General features: G+C 40.9%; 1 protein-coding gene across 1 annotated transcript; it reads right to left on the bottom strand.

Moving 5' to 3' along the window:
- mcm6l (MCM6 minichromosome maintenance deficient 6, like) lies at window positions 1-15749 on the bottom strand (the record flags this gene model as incomplete). Its single annotated transcript, XM_084056842.1, has 18 exons — window positions 1-172; window positions 691-830; window positions 1954-2139; window positions 2609-2723; window positions 3795-3956; window positions 4347-4475; window positions 4997-5152; window positions 8264-8371; window positions 8976-9117; window positions 9566-9707; window positions 9956-10106; window positions 10525-10670; window positions 11427-11592; window positions 11985-12234; window positions 12588-12698; window positions 12803-12949; window positions 14156-14341; window positions 15733-15749. 18 exons carry the CDS (start codon window positions 15747-15749, stop codon window positions 53-55), a joined length of 2574 nt encoding a protein of 857 aa, XP_083912968.1. The 3' UTR covers window positions 1-52.
- Window positions 15750-18522: the final 2773 nt, after the last annotated feature.

The raw sequence follows: 18522 nt of genomic DNA, 5'->3' as shown, positions 1-18522 counted from the left end.
CCAGCAACAGATATGAGGAAGTCAGCCTTCAGGTGTAGAAGCAGAAAGACAGTTAATCATCTAGTGTATAGTTTGGGTTAACAACCAGGAATGGGTCGTCTTCTGTGACTCGCTCCTCTCCATCTTTAACCTTCTTCAGCCCCGTCTGCGTCAGTTCAATGATGATGTGGTCCTGAAACATAAGAAAAAGCACTTAGACTTAGTGCTAATTTCACATTTTAAGTTTAGTACTATTTAATTTGATGTAGTGACTCCATGAATTATTGTTTTCAATTAACATTCAGATTCTATAATAGACTATTAGCCTTTGATAAGTACAGCACCATTTCAGCACCATGGACTGCTTTTATCCATTTTGAGTATTCTTGCAGCATCATGTAATGAGTGTCAGTTTATGAAAAAGGGACAAGAGCTAAAGGGTGATTTATACCATACTTAGTTGTGCGCCACTGTTGTGCACCAAAAATAGCCGATCTACAAGTTCACAACATGTTGCAGCTTGTAGAGCTTCTATTTTTGGTGAATGTGGCAACTATCTGATGAAGTCAATGATCTGTCTTATGTATAGGATGTGCGGAAATGTCTTTGTTATTCAGCATATTATATTTTTGGAGTTGAGGAACCATTTTTGTGAAGCACCCTCTTCCCTCATTGATAATTCAACATAAATAAAAACAAACAAACACTCACGAAATGGATGAGTCTGTGAAGAACTTTTTCTATCATGGACTTCTTGGCGATCAACTCCTCTTCCGTATCAATTTCACCCTCCATCTCCTTCAAATACCAGTTTATCAGTTCACTCTTCTTCAGAGAACACTCTGCATCCACTGAGGAGAAAAACAGCACCATTTCATTCAAAATCCATTAACAAGAAAATAAATCATGGTTTAAATGCAGCCAGTTCTACAACTACTTCAGTGTCAATACTTCGAAGCCCATCCCAACTCTTTACTATATTTTTTATGGTGTCAGTTTGGATTAACTTGTTAAAGGGATATTTCACTTTTATATTTCACTTTTTCAATTACTTTTTCAAAGTAATTGAAAAAAACATGGCCTCCTCCCCCATTAGGACAATATCAGTCACCAGAACCATGGACGGGTGTTTTCAATGAATCGATCATGGTTAAAATAGAGTTTGAAGTTACAATGGGTTTGTATAGGAAAGGGGCGTGTCTGATAAACTTAATATCAAATATCTAAATACTGAACCAAGCAACTTAAAAACTGTAAGGGGTGCTCACAAAAGCCCAAGTAAACGTTGAAATAACCTCAAACATAATGTAATAATAGGCACTCGGGTGGCACAGGGGTACAAGTACTTGTCCACCACCAGAATGTGTTCAAATCCCCCACGGACCACGGTGCATCTGGTTTGTCCAGGCATCTGATACAAACACAACCGGCACAACTGCCCCATGTTCAGGGGAGGGAAGCCAGCTAGGAAGGGTGATCTTTGTCGCTGCAACTCCTACAGGCTGGGGCAGCGCCTGTCAGCGGGGGTATTGAACGGGAGGAGAAGGACAGAGGTGCTGTGTCCCCCGGTGGGGGCTCCACACTGGCAAGTGAGTCATAGGTGAGGGTACAATAGCAGTTGCAACACAGAAATGTGTGGCATAATTGGCATAATGACTATATTGGGAGAAATAAAGCGGTATTTTTATTGCTTTTAGATTATGGAAGTAAATGGAGCTGGTGACATTGAATGTGACATGAATTAGAACATTTTAACTCTCACTCATTTCTACCTTGCACTAGCACTGCTAAGAAAAGGATGGTCACCAAAACAAAACACTCTGGAATAAATGTTTGCTAAACAAAAATCAACAGTTGTCCTAAAACAGCATGTTGCACATGCAGTCTATATGGTTTTATTTTAATCGTGTTAATGTCCAATTCCTGGCTGATAAAAGGACACAATTTATGTTTTTTTGAACATCGTCCACTCACCGTCCTCCAACTTCTGTATGTGGAGTACTATGAGATTGGAAACCCGACGATACTCATTAAATGTCATCTTCAGGACAGCCTTGGCGCCAGCAGTCTTCTCTTTGATTGGCTGCTGCTCTGTGTCCATAATCTCTGCATTGTTCCCATTGGTTCCGTTCACTTCCTCTCTTGGTATCCCATTCTGGCCTGTACAAAAGAGCACAGTTTGAAATCACAGTTGGCACATTATCTAGCCACTTTCAACCTGGCATCCATCCAAGCATGTCATTATCGGTGAAACCTTTCACAAGTTAAAAAACGTAGCAAATCCAATGCATTGATGAGAACTCCAGATGCACCCTTTTCTCTAATATGACTAAATATATACTAAGTGGCTTACAAGTAGATTGATTGAGTTCTATCTTAGTTTCATAAAGAATGATGAAAGAGGGGTGGCAGTTTTAAAATGGGGATGCTTTTGTCCGAGGCATCCCCTTGCATCCCCCCTCAAAGCAATTGATTGTGGACCTTTTGATTTTACTGCGTATTGCATTGTACTAATCAGTTTTTACACTTGTTTTATACAATCATGTTGTATTGCCTGGTTTCTTGAAGCACATGTCGTGAAGGAAAATACAGTACATATTTTTCATTGGCCGCTAACCCATCCAGTCACCGTTCATGTCTGGGTCGTCTTGCAGATCCTGGTCAAAATTAATGTCAGGAGAATCCACACTGATGATGGACTTGTTGATTAGACGAAAGGCCTCCTTCACATGTTTTGGCTGGACCTGAGGATTATTACAGTAGTAGTCAAGGACGGACACATGAGCCTGGGAGCCCATCTATGGAACTACATCTGGGACCACAAGGTATCCAATAGGTGGCTACAACTGTCAAACAGTAATAATGACTGAGACAGTGCAGAGTAAAGGCCAATTTATGCTTGAAGCAACTGTGTGTCTCATTATGTTCTGATTTTTGAGCATTCATACTGTCTGTGACTCGCTGACAGCCTCGGCAGAAAATTTAAATAAGCAAGTGAATGTGGTCTCACGCATCTCCGTAGAAGTGGAGATTAGCTCGTCTTCCGAACCAATCAGAGTACGCAACAGACCTTTTATTTTTCAAGAGGTATGCGACATAGTCGAAAGACGTCAAAAACATTTTGTGTTTTGACGTCACTTTTGTCACATGATGTGCCGGTCGACCAAGCATGAATTGGCCTTAATGAAAACATCATAATCAAATATCAATATTAAAAAAAATGTGGTATCAATCAAATCTGGTAGCAGCTTAGTGGTAAAGCGCCTGCCCACCACCGTGTGGAGGTTGTGGGTTCGAATCCACTGTGGTGCATCCGGCTTTGTCGAGCGTCTATAGGAACACAATTGGCCCGTGTTCGGGGGACGGAAGCTGTGCGGGGAGGGTGATATCACTACGGGCCGGGGTGGCACCTGTCAGCAGGGAGTGTTGGGTGGGAAGAGTAGGACGAAGGCTATACGTCCTCCTGGTGGGGGATCCTCACTGGCAGGTGAGTCAGTAGGATACAACAGCAGTGGCAACACACAAAATGTGTGTGGGGAGGATTTAACTGACTTAACGACTAAAGAAAGAACTGTGTACATTGCCCACACCATTTGCCCTAAACCAGGGTTCACTTCATATCTAATCAGGATTTAAAAACTCTGCTCCTCGCAGAGGGCTAACCTGCAGCGTACCCCCCCCCCCCCCATTTGTATGTAAAATTGAACTATTGTTAGCATATTATGAACCGTTTTGCACAATTTCACACCGTTTCCCCTGTGTAATGTGATAAAACAAATTTGAATGCGTTTCTATGTGTAGGCTGGTGTGCATACCTCATCAGAGGAGTATAGCTTAGCCATAGCCTCCGACAGCCTCAGCATGCTCTCCAGCTGTCTAACAGTGATCCTCCAGGCCGACTTGGTGCTGCCTACACTGTCTCTCTGCCTCAGAAGTTTGTATTGCTCCACCACAAACTCCTTAGCCTCCGTTGTTATCTGCATCAAACACACCAGATCAAAGTTTTCAAAAGCATTCTTTAATGTACTGTTAAGCTGTAGAATGACAGTGTGTTTGTTTATATGGCTGCCTGCCTGCCTTGTTGAATACGGAAACCAAGCACCATAGATTCATTTGATTCAGATAGAAGTAAATGTAACACTCCTCTTATAAAAATATGACAGCAGCAGCATTTTCTTTTGTGTGTGTTTATTACACATCATTGTGGAGAGGCATATAAAAGCAGAATACATGGGTAATTGGGTATAATGTGATAAAAGTCCTGAGGCCATATCTTTTAACTTGGTGTCTAGCTTTAATTTAGCTTTGATGTGTCCTTGAATGTTTCCTCATAGGAGAAATGAACCAAAAGTGCTCAGGAGACTGACCGTGGGTTGGAACTGCTTGGCAAACAGTATATATCTCTGGATCTCATCTGTAGAATAGACCCTCTCTACAGACTCAACATTTCTGCAGTGGAGGTCGACAATACGGCGGGCTATAGCATAGTCGGTCACCTGCAAAAACACAAAACCTTTGTATTCTAGTCAATGAGGGGGAAACAACATGCTTGACCAAATACTTTATTTACCTATATAACTATCATTTTAACCACATCACCACTGCCCACCAACACGCTTTCAATGGCCTCCATTGTCATGGCAATTTGGTTTATTTTAGTGGCCAGTTAAGGTAGGCACAGCTATATATAGACAATATACACTAATAACTACAAGGGGGATTCTTTACAAACATAGTGTATGGAGGATATTCCTATCCATGCATCCTGGGTAACTGGACTTCAAGGAGCATATGATGCAGGTGTAAATACAGACAGATGGTTTTAAACATACGGACACAGTGATAATGAAGTTAAAGTCAATCGGGCATGCCACTGATGTAAATATGTTAATACACAAATTTTACATTTGAAATGTCAAAACAAAATAGGAGACATGTGCATCTCTTAATGGTAAGACAAGGTGTTTTGTGCCTCGTGAGCAAAGTCATTGAAATATCTGCTTGGGGCATGTCTTACCTCATTGCACTCGTCTATCAGAATGAAGAACAGGTCAAATCGGGACATGATGGGGTCAGACATGTTGACGTTGTGTTTCAGAGACTTGGCACGATTGTAACGGCCATCAATGGGGTTGGCTGCAGCCAAGATGGATGTACGGGCATTCAGTGTGGCCTGGGGATAGGAAATGCTGCAGATTATTCTCTAGACTGGACCATGAACAACCTTTTTCATCAACGGTTTTCAGATGTTACATTACATTTTTAGATTAAATAACCACTATGAAAACACAATCTTGTGAAACAGAGACAATGATTCAAGGTGTTCCCTTTGAGAATGCCAAACCTACTCCTGAGTTACAACTGGTCTCAGGTCTTTTTGGGTACTTACTGTGAACAGGACGTTTGTTATTCAAGTTACTAATCCCTAAAAAATTGTAAAAGGTTTATCCAGGGTTCCTGCACCATTTTGAAAGTAAAATTTAAGACTTTTTAAGACCCTTTTAAGACCTCAACAAATGTAATTTAAGACCCAAATAAATGTCGCAACAATGCCTTCCTATATTGAAATTGGCTAATGGGAGTGCAGGTGTGTGTGTGTGTGTGTGTGTGTGTGTGTGTGTGTGTGTCCTACACCAGTGGTTTTCAAACTTTTTCATGTTAAGGACCCCCAAATTGACACTTATTAGCCCGCAGACCCCCATTTGAAAAGATAAGCCAAGGACCCCATAAGAGAAGATTTTTACAGCTCTAGCAGTGATTCTCAACTATTTTAATTTCAAGGACCCCCAGTTTGACATGCATTAGGCTACAGACCCCATATGGCATTTATAGTGCTGGGACCCCATATTGTAAAATCAACGTTAATTTAACTCAAGAGTGTACAGGGTTTCCTGCAGGAAAAAAGTTAGGCCCGGTGCTAGGCCAGGGGAGATTTTTTTTGCATTTATTCATTAATTCTGATGGAAAACACGACTACAATATGCTATTGTTAGTCACATTTATTCAACATTGGGTTTGGACACAGGTTTCACTTAGAGCAAAAGGTATTATAATATGTTACTCTCTACCTCTCCCTACAGGCTGGTATTATAATATGTTACTCTCTACCTCCCCCCTACAGGCTGGTATTATAATATGTTACTCTCTACCTCCCCCTACAGGCTGGTATTATAATAGGTTACTCTCTACCTCCCCCTACAGGCTGGTATTATAATGTGACTCTTTACCTCCCCCTACAGGCTGGTATTATAATGTGACTATCTACCTCCCCCTACAGGCTGGTATTATAATATGTTACTCTCTACCTCCCCCTACAAGCTGCTATTATAATGTGACTCTTTACCTCCCCCTACAGGCTGGTATTATAATGTGACTCTCTACCTCCCCCTACAGGCTGGTATTATAATATGTTACTCTCTACCTCCCCCTACATGCTGGTATTATAATAGGTTACTCTCTACCTCCCCCTACAGGCTGGTATTATAATGTGACTCTTTACCTCCCCCTACAGGCTGGTATTATAATGTGACTCTCTACCTCCCCCTACAGGCTGGTATTATAATATGTTACTCTCTACCTCCCCCTACAGGCTGGTAGGGCCTGTAAAAGGCCAATCAAAAAGAAGGCCATCAAATAAAACGATGATTTTTAAGTCCACGGAAATAATGAATTAACCTGAAGGTTAAGGATGATTTAATTTTAATATAGTACAAGAATAGTGTAACTATCTGTAGAATATAACCAATTTATTTCATAAAATTATGTATTGGGTTATAGCCTATTTGTCTCAATATTTGTCACATTCAGCCCGGGACTTCACTGACTGTAGGGGTCACATTAATCACATTAGAATCACAGATTAGAGATTTTATGTATTTCCCCCTATTTTCTGTATTTTTCACTATTTAAAATATAGTATTTCTTAATTTTTAATAATTATAACTTGTAGATTGGCTTTTTCACCATTTGAAATTGTTTTAAAATAAAAGGAACAGTTTTCCCAACCGACAGAGAGTCAGAGACAATATTTAGCCTATATATGGTTCTGTATTAGTGTATGAGTCAGTTTTAGCAGATTTCATTCTAATTGGCTACTGTAGACTGCCTATCAATTTCATGGGCCTAGGTAGGGCCATCTGGCCTGGCGAAGATCTGCCCTGTTGCGCAGCAGCACAGCAAGTGAAGGCAATTAACTTAAACGAGGAGCTGCGCAGCAAAAAAACGTCTCAAACTGTGTGTGTGTGTGTGTGTGTGTGTGTGTGTGTGTGTGTGTGTGTGTGTGTGTGTGTGTGTGTGTGTGTGTGTGTGTGTGAGCACAACAGCATCCAAGTTGATTTACTTCTGATCAGTCAAACATTTTTCCTATCACTTGAAACTGTTCCCTGATGACAGCTGAGGGGGAAGCGTCCGTCGTTTCTATTCCACATTGTAACCAGTGACAACCGTTATATAGCATACATTTGTCGTTAGCACTTAGAATTCATTAGCATGCTCTGTAGCAACAAGTACTGCCAAACAGTGCTCAACTACTGCTATCTTTATCAACCAAAACGGTCACGGGGGCTTTGATTTTGCCCAATGCCCTCTTAAATGAGCTTCTGAGCTTACACAGACACCTGGAGCAAATGAATTAACGAGCGACACAGCAGCGCTGAGGCTGACGGCCGGGCAACGATACAACCTCGTCAACTCCAGCTGAGTGAGTGACTGAGAGAAGGAGAAGAGAGACAGGGGAGGGCGGGGCTATCAGCCTATGGAACACACACTGATTGCTGTGTGTGCGTCTCTCAACCGCTCTCAACACAGTGGGAGAGATGGAGGAGCGTACTGATAATATATCTTTATGGAAAATTCAACACTAGAATACGCACAAATGTTTATGGCTTTCATTTTCCCATGAGCCTTAAAAACATAATCTTCAAATTTAATACCTACGGTCAAATTTAAGACAAATTAAGACCTTAAATTCCCGATATATTTTTTAAGACAATTTAAGACTTTTTAAGGACCCGCGGGAACCCTGTTATCAGCACATTTTGTTCATCAGCATTTGTGGTTTGTTTCATTAGTGGGTGTCATTGATTGTTATCAAGTGATGAAAAGTAACACCTAAAAGTACACCTATTTTAGTATTTAGTATTTTAGCATTTAGATTGTTAATTGAAATGGAAGCTAGAACCATCATCCAGCCCCATTTTGACTATGAAACAGTGGAAATGAAGGGGGAAAAGCAACATGAGACAGTGGGAAAATAAGTGGCAAACAAAGTGTGTATGACTAGAACCTTGACTCCAGCCTTGGTGATGGAAATGGTCTGCTGCTCCATGGCTTCATGAATGGCCACCTGGTCCTTCAGGTCCATCTTATCAAACTCATCAATACAGCACACACCCTGAGGGCCAAGTCACACATTATTGACAGTGGACATTGTTATGAGGGAAAGAGGCATGTGATGACACAATGTGATGTACAAACCGCGAGCCAGGACCAAAGCATTTTACTGCCCACAAACCTAAACAGCTACTTTGCATTCATAATATTATATTCATCAACATTATTATATAACATATTACACCAAAACATATTTAAGATTTTAAAGAAAGTATACACACTCACACAGGGGATGGCATCAGGTAAAAAGATTTAATCTACAGTATAACATCACTTAAATTTGACTGTCTCTGCTATCAAGTGGCAACATGGACAAGAAACAAAGACTGACCACTAATCAGTTGATTGTTATAAAAACTCCCAGTACAAACAGGGGATTATTGCATTCCAAATACACTGCAAAATCATCAACACTGCAATATTTAGACTTTGGAGCGTAATAGTCATTGCACCACTTAATTGACCTTCTCCTACCCCATCACACTGAACAATTCAAGACAGCAACTATTTGGAATTAATCATGAACATTTAATCTAGGACAGTAAAAATAGAATAAAATCTGTCAAAGACAGAAAAAATCCACTGCAACACTACAATCTTCTTACATTATCTGCCAGCATGAGAGCCCCTGCTTCAATGACAAACTCATTGGACTCTTCATCTCTGACCACAGCTGCAGTCAGACCAGCAGCAGTGCTCGCCTTCCCACTGGTGTAGACCGAACGAGGAACAAACTCTTCCACGTGTCTGAGAATACACAATAGACTCAATAGACAATAACCGTAAGATTAAATAGTATTACCAACTCAGGTAACTCAGGTTAGGTCCCACTCTGTTGTGAGCTCCATAAATAACACCTAGACCAAGGATATGAGTCAACAACACAATAAGACATATATTGTATAAGATACAATTAGCTTTTAGGAAAAAAAGACAATAGCCTGGAATCCAGACTGATTGTTACATTCTGCAGGGTTTTTTTCTCACTTTGATACTCAGTCTGGCATGCGACCCAAATTGCGTCGCATTCCCAAATGTCACCAATTACGTAGGTAAGTCAGGAAGTGACTCGAGTTTTACATTGGAAAACGCAGAACGTAGCAATCAGTCTGGATTCCAGGCTACAAAGACAACTAAGTAACTCATGTTAAATGTGAAGGCAAGGCACATGTACAGTATGTGGGTGTGAGCATACTTGAGGAATTGGCTCTTTGAGGTGCTGGGGTCTCCAACAATACAAATGTTTACGTCTCCCCTCAGGGATGTCCCCTCCATGGTTGTCTTGGGGACGCCCCCAAAAAGCATCAACAATATACCTCGCTTGATCTCATCATTACCTAGCAAGCAGAACACACAGAGCAAGATTTTGATCCCAGAAGCAGGATAATTCAATACAGAAATGTAGCCATGGCCAGATGATCAGTGAGTTCTGACCCATGAAATATATTATATCGTTGCCGTCGTGTCGGATGGAAACCTTTTGTCCAAAACCATTCCTTTTTTTATTAAAATATTCAAAACTTTTTAAAATAGTGAAATTGGTTCAAGGGAGCTTGATTTGATTAAGAACAATACTATGGTGTACCATGGATGGTGGGGAAGAGACTGGTACACAGGTTGTGATAGAGGTTCTTGTCCTGAGTCATCTCAAACACCTTCTCCCACTCCTCAACAGTCATCTGCTTCTTTACATTCTCTGCCGTCTGCTCCTCCTGCGGCAGCTCTTTACCTCCAAGCTGACAAACAGATTTTAGTGATAGTTTACGGAAAGGATTCCAAATATGCCTGCAGCAACTTGTCATTTGATATATATTGTCTCTATATTTTTATAACAATGTGCTATCTATAGAAAACATGAAACTGGAATCTTCTCCCAGATGAGTAATATAACCAAGGTTGTGTGGGGGCAAAACATGCCCCACAATAAAAAACAAAACAATCAAATACTGTTAAGACATTGCGTCTAAGAGGTCCTTTTAACATAAGGTAGAAGTAAGCATGCATGTCAGTAGACTATCCTAAAGCAGTTTTTGCGTTTCACTTGCCATGGTATATTCATGGTACTGTATATTCACTTAGTTGGCTGGTAGTAAGTAAGAAGGCAAAGTTTTGCTAGTTTTTGTTTTGTTCGTCTTAACTGCATTTGATACTAACCCGTGGGTTGGTAGGAGCAACGTGGCAGGCTAGGTAGGCCATTCTGTAGGACAGTTCCCTCACCCCCAGAGCCTTAAGTCCCTGGAGCCCGTCTGCCTCAAATCCCTCCCTCCCTGCCACTCTGTTGCTGCTCTCTGAACGAGTAGCTGAATGGAGATGATACAGAGAAGAGAGAACACACAAGAAGAACAAACTTATTTAAACTTGAACATTTTGAAACATATTCAGTGTTCTAGTAAAAAGAGTAAAGAAATATAATATTAGTGAATGTAAACGTGTTCACATCACAACAGAAATCACCAGATAGTCTTGCATAGCCAGATGATCGGGGATCTGTGCCTACTGATATGTCTGGTGACATCTAAATTCAATATAGAGGCTAAAACTCAAACGGGGCAAAGTGGGCAGAGGTTTGTCAACAGATTTTCTCCAGAATTTATTCTAGCCTCTACATTGAAATAGAGGTCATGTACAGGTTTTGTATTGGTCACAAACAATGTATTGGTTGGTGGAGATCTCAGATCAATCGACAGTTACCACCAGTATTTGTAGATGCAGCTAAAACATGAAGGGGAAAATCGCTTACAGATTTCTAATACATTACACAATTAGAACCATCATGACTACATACAAATAAAACTAAGATATTACACAAATACATTTACTTAAAATCTGATAGATAGTAAATATTAATATTTTAATGCAAATGCCATTGTTACAGAAACAAGTTTACATCCATTTGAGGCATAATGCTTACATTTGCAACTATAACTACTGTGTGTGTGTGTACATACATACACATATATAATATTTTATGTATTTTACACTCCTGAGCATTTATAGACCTGGAGAAACATGTTTAGTTACATTACTTTTTCTGCTGGTAGGGTCTACGTATGTACCTGTAGAAGCCAGCACGGCCACATCAGGCACAACTATGAGTGTTCCAGTGAAGTCACAACGGTCTCCAGCCTGTGCCATCTCCACGACCTCTGCTCTCAGAACGACCTCCACGCTGCGCGGGATGGAGCCCCGGGGCAACTCTGCCTGGGTCTCCTGGATACGTACCTGGATGAGGATGCACACCATTCATTTAAGGAATTGTTAATATTCTTTATGCATCTGTTCACATGTGATTAGTGTCAGTTGGTAAAAAGGTGTCATGGCATATTCTGACTCTATAGGCTAAGGCAATGACTCATTGCACCATACAGACAAATCTCTGCACATCACACAGTGCTGGGAGAGCCTTGTCATTTAGTGTGTGACCCTCGTCTGCGTTCTGTTACATTGTCGAGTCTAAAATGATTTTTTTTGTTACAAAAATCACCTTCTCTAAACACACATTATGCCAAACTCCCCACCGGCACCAGAAGAAAGTTAGGTACTGACCAACTTTATGCACAAGGGCCAAAAGTGTTATAGTGCAATATTAACCAAATACAACACACAGACAATACCTTCTGAAAGTCAACAAAGCGAGACTTGTTGGGATCCAGCATGAAGCGCTTCCGGTTGGCGCACACAGGGTTCTTGCAGATGTTGGGCTGGGTGTATTTAAACTGCTGCTCCACATCCTTGATGACTGACTGACAGTCGAGACAAAGAAATTGCGCACTGACCAATTCAGGATGGACGGGGGCAGTCCGCACCACCTGCCCACTGATACGGAGCAGAGTGCCAACACGCGCTGTGGACAGCTCTCGGATCCTACGAAAGAGGGGCATATTTTAAAAAGATGCTATTAGAGTGTAACATTAAATGTTCCACTCTAATAATAGTAATGGGTAGGTAGCTACGGTAAATATTACACTAGCCACCTAGGTATTGTGGTTTTCAAGTTATAGCAAACCAAGAGATGGCCTTGAAGAATGGCCAATAAGGTGACCAATATTTTTTTACGGATTGCTTTTCATAAAAATGAAAATAAATGGCTGGTTTGCTGCCTGAAGGTACCACCACCATCAGAGCTCTCCACCACTCCTCCCACCACAATCTACTGCAGCCAAGATAACAGACCTATGTTTGAACTGGACAGGTTCCACTATGCTGAAAGAACTTACTTTTGCCTATATGGAAAGTCAGAGAAGGACACATAGAACTCTTTGGCTGGAGGGATTGTGCCGTGGTCTCTGGCGAAGTGACGCACAGCCCGACATAAAAACGGATAGACTCTGTGTAGACAGACAGGTATTAAGTTATTTTTAAATTACATTACAGGGAGACTGGAACCCATGGAAAGACGGCTAGACTACTTACTGGTCCTGGACTCAATTACCTGTAATATTCCTCCTGAATGGTGGTTCCAAGTTGCTGGTTGAAGAGTTCGATGTTAGTGAAGCTCACAGTGAGGGTGTTCCTCTCGGGTCGAATCAGTTCCTCCGCATCCTGGAGGTACAATATCTCACCAGTCGGGCCTTGAAATCTTTAAACCAAAACGTATAAGGCATAGCAGTGACGGCCATTTTCTGGTTCCACACCAAAATAGTCAATGCAATTTTCCCATTGACATTTCCAAACTATTTATATCAATTAATTTAAGCCTAGAATCAAGCCATCCAGGGCAGGCCAGGGTCCTGGTGAATCATGACCATAAAACATTTTTTTCTGTGATTTTATTTTATATTTAATTATATGATATACTATATTTACCCTTTGTTTTGCCGTTTTCAAAAAAGTTTTCACAGAATCAAACGTTTTATGGTCATGATTCACCAGGACCCTGGATGGCTTGATTCTAGGCTTAAAATAATTGATATAAATATTTTTGGAAATGTCAATGGGAGAAATGCATTGACTATTTTGGAGTATACTATAAAAACTGGTCAAACATGGGCCAAATTGTCAAATATAAGAAAGAGGCAATTTGAAAACAGCAGATCTACAAGCTCACAAGGCCTTGTGAGCTTGTAGAGCGGTTATTTTCACTATTGGGACGAGCTCAGTTTTTTCGATTCTATAGATTAAAAATGAAAATAAATCTGTCATGACTCTGAGGCTATAGCTATAATCATGATGTTATGCAGTGGTGGAAAGTAACTAAGTACTCAAGTACAAATTGGAGGTATGTTTTTACTTTACTGGAGTATTTCCAATTTTCTATAATTTAACTTCTACTCCACTACACATCTCAAAGGCAAATATTGCACTTTTACTCCACTATACTTACATCGTAGATTTTGATTATTATTACAAAGCCACTTCAGACCTATATACTTTGGTAATTTGAAAATAGCCAATCTACAAGCTCACAACACATAGCTGCATTTTCAAAAGATTTGAATACATTTTACACATTTGAAAACTTGTGAAATGGGACCTTCTGCATGAGTACATTTTGGATACCGAACTTGCACTTGTAACAGACTATTTCTACAATAGGGTATTGATACTTTTACTTAAAGTCAAATATTTGAGTACTTCTTCCATCACTGATGTTACGTGTAGTTAACCCATTAAGACCTGGAACGCATCTATGTCACTTTAGATTTCTTTGGCTATTCAAAAATAGCAGATATATAAGCTCATAGCGCGGCACTGAGCTTGTAGATCTGCTATTTTTGAAAAAACTGTTAGGATGTTGAAAACATTTTTAAGAATCGCCTCAGGTCAAGACTGCATGTGCTCTTACTCCTCCAGGAACTCCAGGAATAGTTTCTGGCATTTCTCCGCCAGGTCGTCTTTCACTTGGACTCCTCCGGCGGCTGCATTCCCTGCGGTCAGCGCAGGCTCCATGGTCAGACAGCGGGTCAGTGAGTCAGTGGAGAAGGAGAGGGTCAGTGAGTAAGTGGAGAAGAAGGAGAAGGAGAAGAAGCTTCTGAGGGACCGTCGGACCTCATGCGCAAAGACACACAGCTGTGCAATGCCCTCTACTAATGAGCTGGAGAGGCGTTGCAGCTACACCGAAATTGGTGAATCCTGTGACACTAGTGGTCGCTGTTTTGCACAAATAAATAAATGAAGAAAAAAAACGGTACACACACACACACACACACACACACACACACACACACACACACACACACACACACACACACACACACACACACACACACACACACACACATGCGCGCGCGCGCGCGCACACACGCACACTCATTTAAAACAAGCCATTGTGCTTTTATGAGCGATCCAGTTTAGAGGTAGCCTGGTTCAGCTCCGTTCCGTGAGCAGAAATTGGACTTCCGGTTTTCGAGCTAGCAGAAATAAGGTTTCCGGCTGCCTTCAAAATAAGATTGTGAATTTTTTATGTTTTTTAAAAGACACAAATCTATTTTTAAGATACATTTATGATGTATGCCTTTTGTGTGTGTGTGTGTGTGTGTGTGTGTGTGTGTGTGTGTGTGTGTGTGTGTGTGTGTGTGTGTGTGTGTGTGTGTGTGTGTGTGTGTGTGTGTGTGTGTGTGTGTGTGTGAACTTCTCCATAACTGAGCGCCCCTAAACTTGATAGAAAATGGATACAGACCAGTACAGAATGTTGGTGAACATTTGAGAGATAATTTGTAAAAAAAGGAAAGTGGCATGCCGCCCAGTGCGGCCTGAGGTAAGAAAAGTGCCATTTTCAGACAATACTGGACACTGGACAGGAGACGGCTGTTGGCGCCAGCACTTTTGACATACGCACACGTTCAGGGAGACCCCCTCTACAACGCCACACTCTCCGCTAAGCCAGACAGGTGTATTTGGAAAAGTGGCGGGCCGTCCAGTGAGGTCAGGGGTCAGAAAAGGTCAATTTTCAGTGCATAGACTTCAAAAATTGGGCGCTGGACACGAGACAGCTATTTGCGGGGGCACGTGTGACATACGCACACGTTCAGGGAGACCCCCTCTACAACGCCACACTCTCCGCTAAGCCAGACAGGTGTATTTGGAAAAGTGGCGGGCCGTCCAGTGAGGTCAGGGGTCAGAAAAGGTCCATTTTCAGTGCATAGACTTCACAAATTGGGCGCTGGACACGAGACAGATATTTGCGGGGGCACGTGTGACATACGCACGCGTTCAGGGAGACCCCCTCTACAACGCCACACTCTCCGCTAAGCCAGACAGGTGTATTTGGAAAAGTGGCGGGCCGTCCAGTGAGGTCAGGGGTCAGAAAACAGCCATTTTCAGTGCACAGACTCCACAAATTGGACGCTGGACATGAGACAGCTATTTGCCGTGGCACTTACTATTACTTACTTACAATTATAACAATCTGTTCTTGCTTACAATTGACCGCTGATCATTCAGGCTACAGTCACAATTTAACACAAAAAAATGTAGATTAATATCACAGACTGAGGTTACCTGTTGTTGTCATGTCACTGTGACGCAGTGTTAATTTTGACAGCAAATCTTTATTTAGTTTTAGTCATAGTCTTTTGAATAACATTTAATTTAGTTTTAGTCATATTTTATTCACCTGAAATGTTTGTTTTAGTGTAGTTTTAGTCGACTAAATATAATACGATTTTAGTCGACCTCAATGTACAGTTGATTTTGTCGTCAAAAATGTATTTTGGGGCCTTGATCGCGTCGTAATGCTACATTTTACACTTGGTTGCATGCTGAAATTAGCCAATCTACTGCTGTGACTTCACTTATCAAATTAAATAAAATATCTTTTAAAAAGTTCTATTGATGTCACCTCCTTATGACTCCATAATAAATCAAACCTACTCATTGGCTTTTTGGAAGAGGATGCAAGTCCCAGGAAGTGCCACAGAATCTCATCAGGAAGTTTTAAAGCATCTTCTGTGTATACAGTACTGTTGCGTTGACCAGTTATTGATAGATATGTGTGGATACTCCCACAAAACAGACATGGCTATGGACAAGCCTTGCTTCTACTTCAGTTTCCCAGTTTGACATCAGTATAAAATTTCAATACCATTAATAAAGGCACACACCAACATCTCGTTCTGTCTCTCTCTCCGTTCCTGAGATATGACTGATGTAACATTGACTGTGACCATGAATGTGACCTTTTTTATAGGGCAGCCTAGAGATCATTTCTACCAAGTTCCATGAAAATCTGCAACTCTCTTCTACACTATTATTTTGTGTTATTGTGCTTGTCATAAATAGAAACAATTGCTGGCTGTATAGGCTATTAAACTCTGACTCAGGTAACAGTCTTGCTCACTCAGAGTCAAAGTCAAATGACGGTGATAGGTATTACTATATAAACTAATGTGAGAACTGCAGTATATTTAACACAACCCCAATTTGACTCCAGTAAACAACACTGTCATTTAACATTAAAGGGATAGTTCACCCCCAAAAGGACTTTTTTTCTATTGATTACACACCCCATGGTGACTTGAATTCATGGAGATTTTTTTAGTTTTTGTCGCATTCCTAAGCCAATATTATGATGACCGGCGGCAGCTAATGGCGTCTTCTACCATTAGCATCTTTACGCCGGTTATCAAATTGGCTTAGGAATGCAACAAAAACAAAAAAAATCTACATGAATTCAAGGCTTTATGGGGTGTGTAATTGATAGAAAATAAGTCATTTTTTGGGTGAACTATCCCTTTACAATAGTGTATACGTTTTGTAAGTGACTATAGCAGAACCCGACAATTTTTAACATTCACAATTATAAAGAATATAAATAATAACACAACCAATGTCTTTTTAAAATTATAGATAACAGAAATAAAATTAAAGTACAGATGGAATGGCATGTATGATAAACCTCTTAAAACATGTATGATAATCTGTAGCAGCAGTGCCAAATGTGCAAAAAATAGAAGACAGCAACGCATTGCAGGCTTGCAGGCATATGCAAAGGCTAAAATGTAATTAGATACCATGTTATGTAGACAGATGCCAGGCCACTGTTGACCTGGCATCCTATAGTTTGAATAGTTTCAATGTAGAGATTATAGATTTTTTGGGGGGATAGGGAGCTGTTAGACTGATGATTCTTGGTTTACATATGATCCTAGATTACTATTTCTATGCATTTGATGTATTACCTTGCTTACTGTAAATCGCTCTGGATTAAGAGCGTCTGCTAAATGCCTAAATGCCTAAATTGTAAATCACATTGTAAGCTTGTATATCGCCTATTTTAACTATTTTAAAATAGTCCCAGTCCCACACGTACAGTCCCAGTCGGCAAAGTGTCACCTGGTACTACCAGGTGACTAATTGACACTTATTTGCACAATGTGCACTGACAAGTGATTCTGACATATATATCTGCATGCAAATCGTCTATTTTCACTATTTCAAAAATGTTTTAGAGGGGGTCTGAAAATGGTTGTTTTCTGACCCCTGACCTCACTGGACGGCCCGCCGGAGAGTGTGGCGTTGTAGTGTGGCGTTGTAGAGGGGGTCTCCCCGAACGCGTGAGTATGTCACAAGTGTTGGCACACGTGTCCGTCTCCGGTCCAGTGTCCAATTTGTATAGGCTATGCACTGTAAACGGCACTTTTCTGACCTCTGACCTCACTGGACGGTCCGCCACACTTTTTTTTACACCTGTGCCGCTTAGCGGAGAGTGTGGCGTTGTAGAGGGGGTCTCCCCGAACGCGTGAATATGTCACAAGTGTTGGCACACGTGTCCGTCTCCGGTCCAGTGTCCAATTTCTATAGGCTATGCACTCCTTTGAACAGCATTTATCCATTTAGATACATTTTTTATCTTTTAAAAAACGTTTTTGTTACATAGAAACATAATATGTGTTGTATAGCTTCGTTTAAATGCTTAATTTATAGTTTTAATGTGCAAATGAACCGTTTTTCAATGGTTTTCAATGGTTTCTTTTTACTCTAGAGGGTACTCTTATTCTGAAGAGATCGTCAACCGGAAGTCTTATTTCTGCTCCGTTATTTCTGCTCACGGAACACAGCTCACACACACACACACACACACACACACACACACACACACACACACACACACACACACACACACACACACACACACACACACACACGTTTATCCCATGTATGACCGATTGGTGGCGATATGCACCTATACAGTACTAGCACACACCATTATGA

Source organism: Gymnoscopelus microlampas (assembly GCF_963454915.1).
Source record: "Gymnoscopelus microlampas genome assembly, chromosome: 5".
Lineage (NCBI taxonomy): Eukaryota > Metazoa > Chordata > Actinopteri > Myctophiformes > Myctophidae > Gymnoscopelus > Gymnoscopelus microlampas.
Note: the sequence above shows the minus strand (reverse complement) of the source record. Positions and strands in the feature narration are given on the sequence as shown.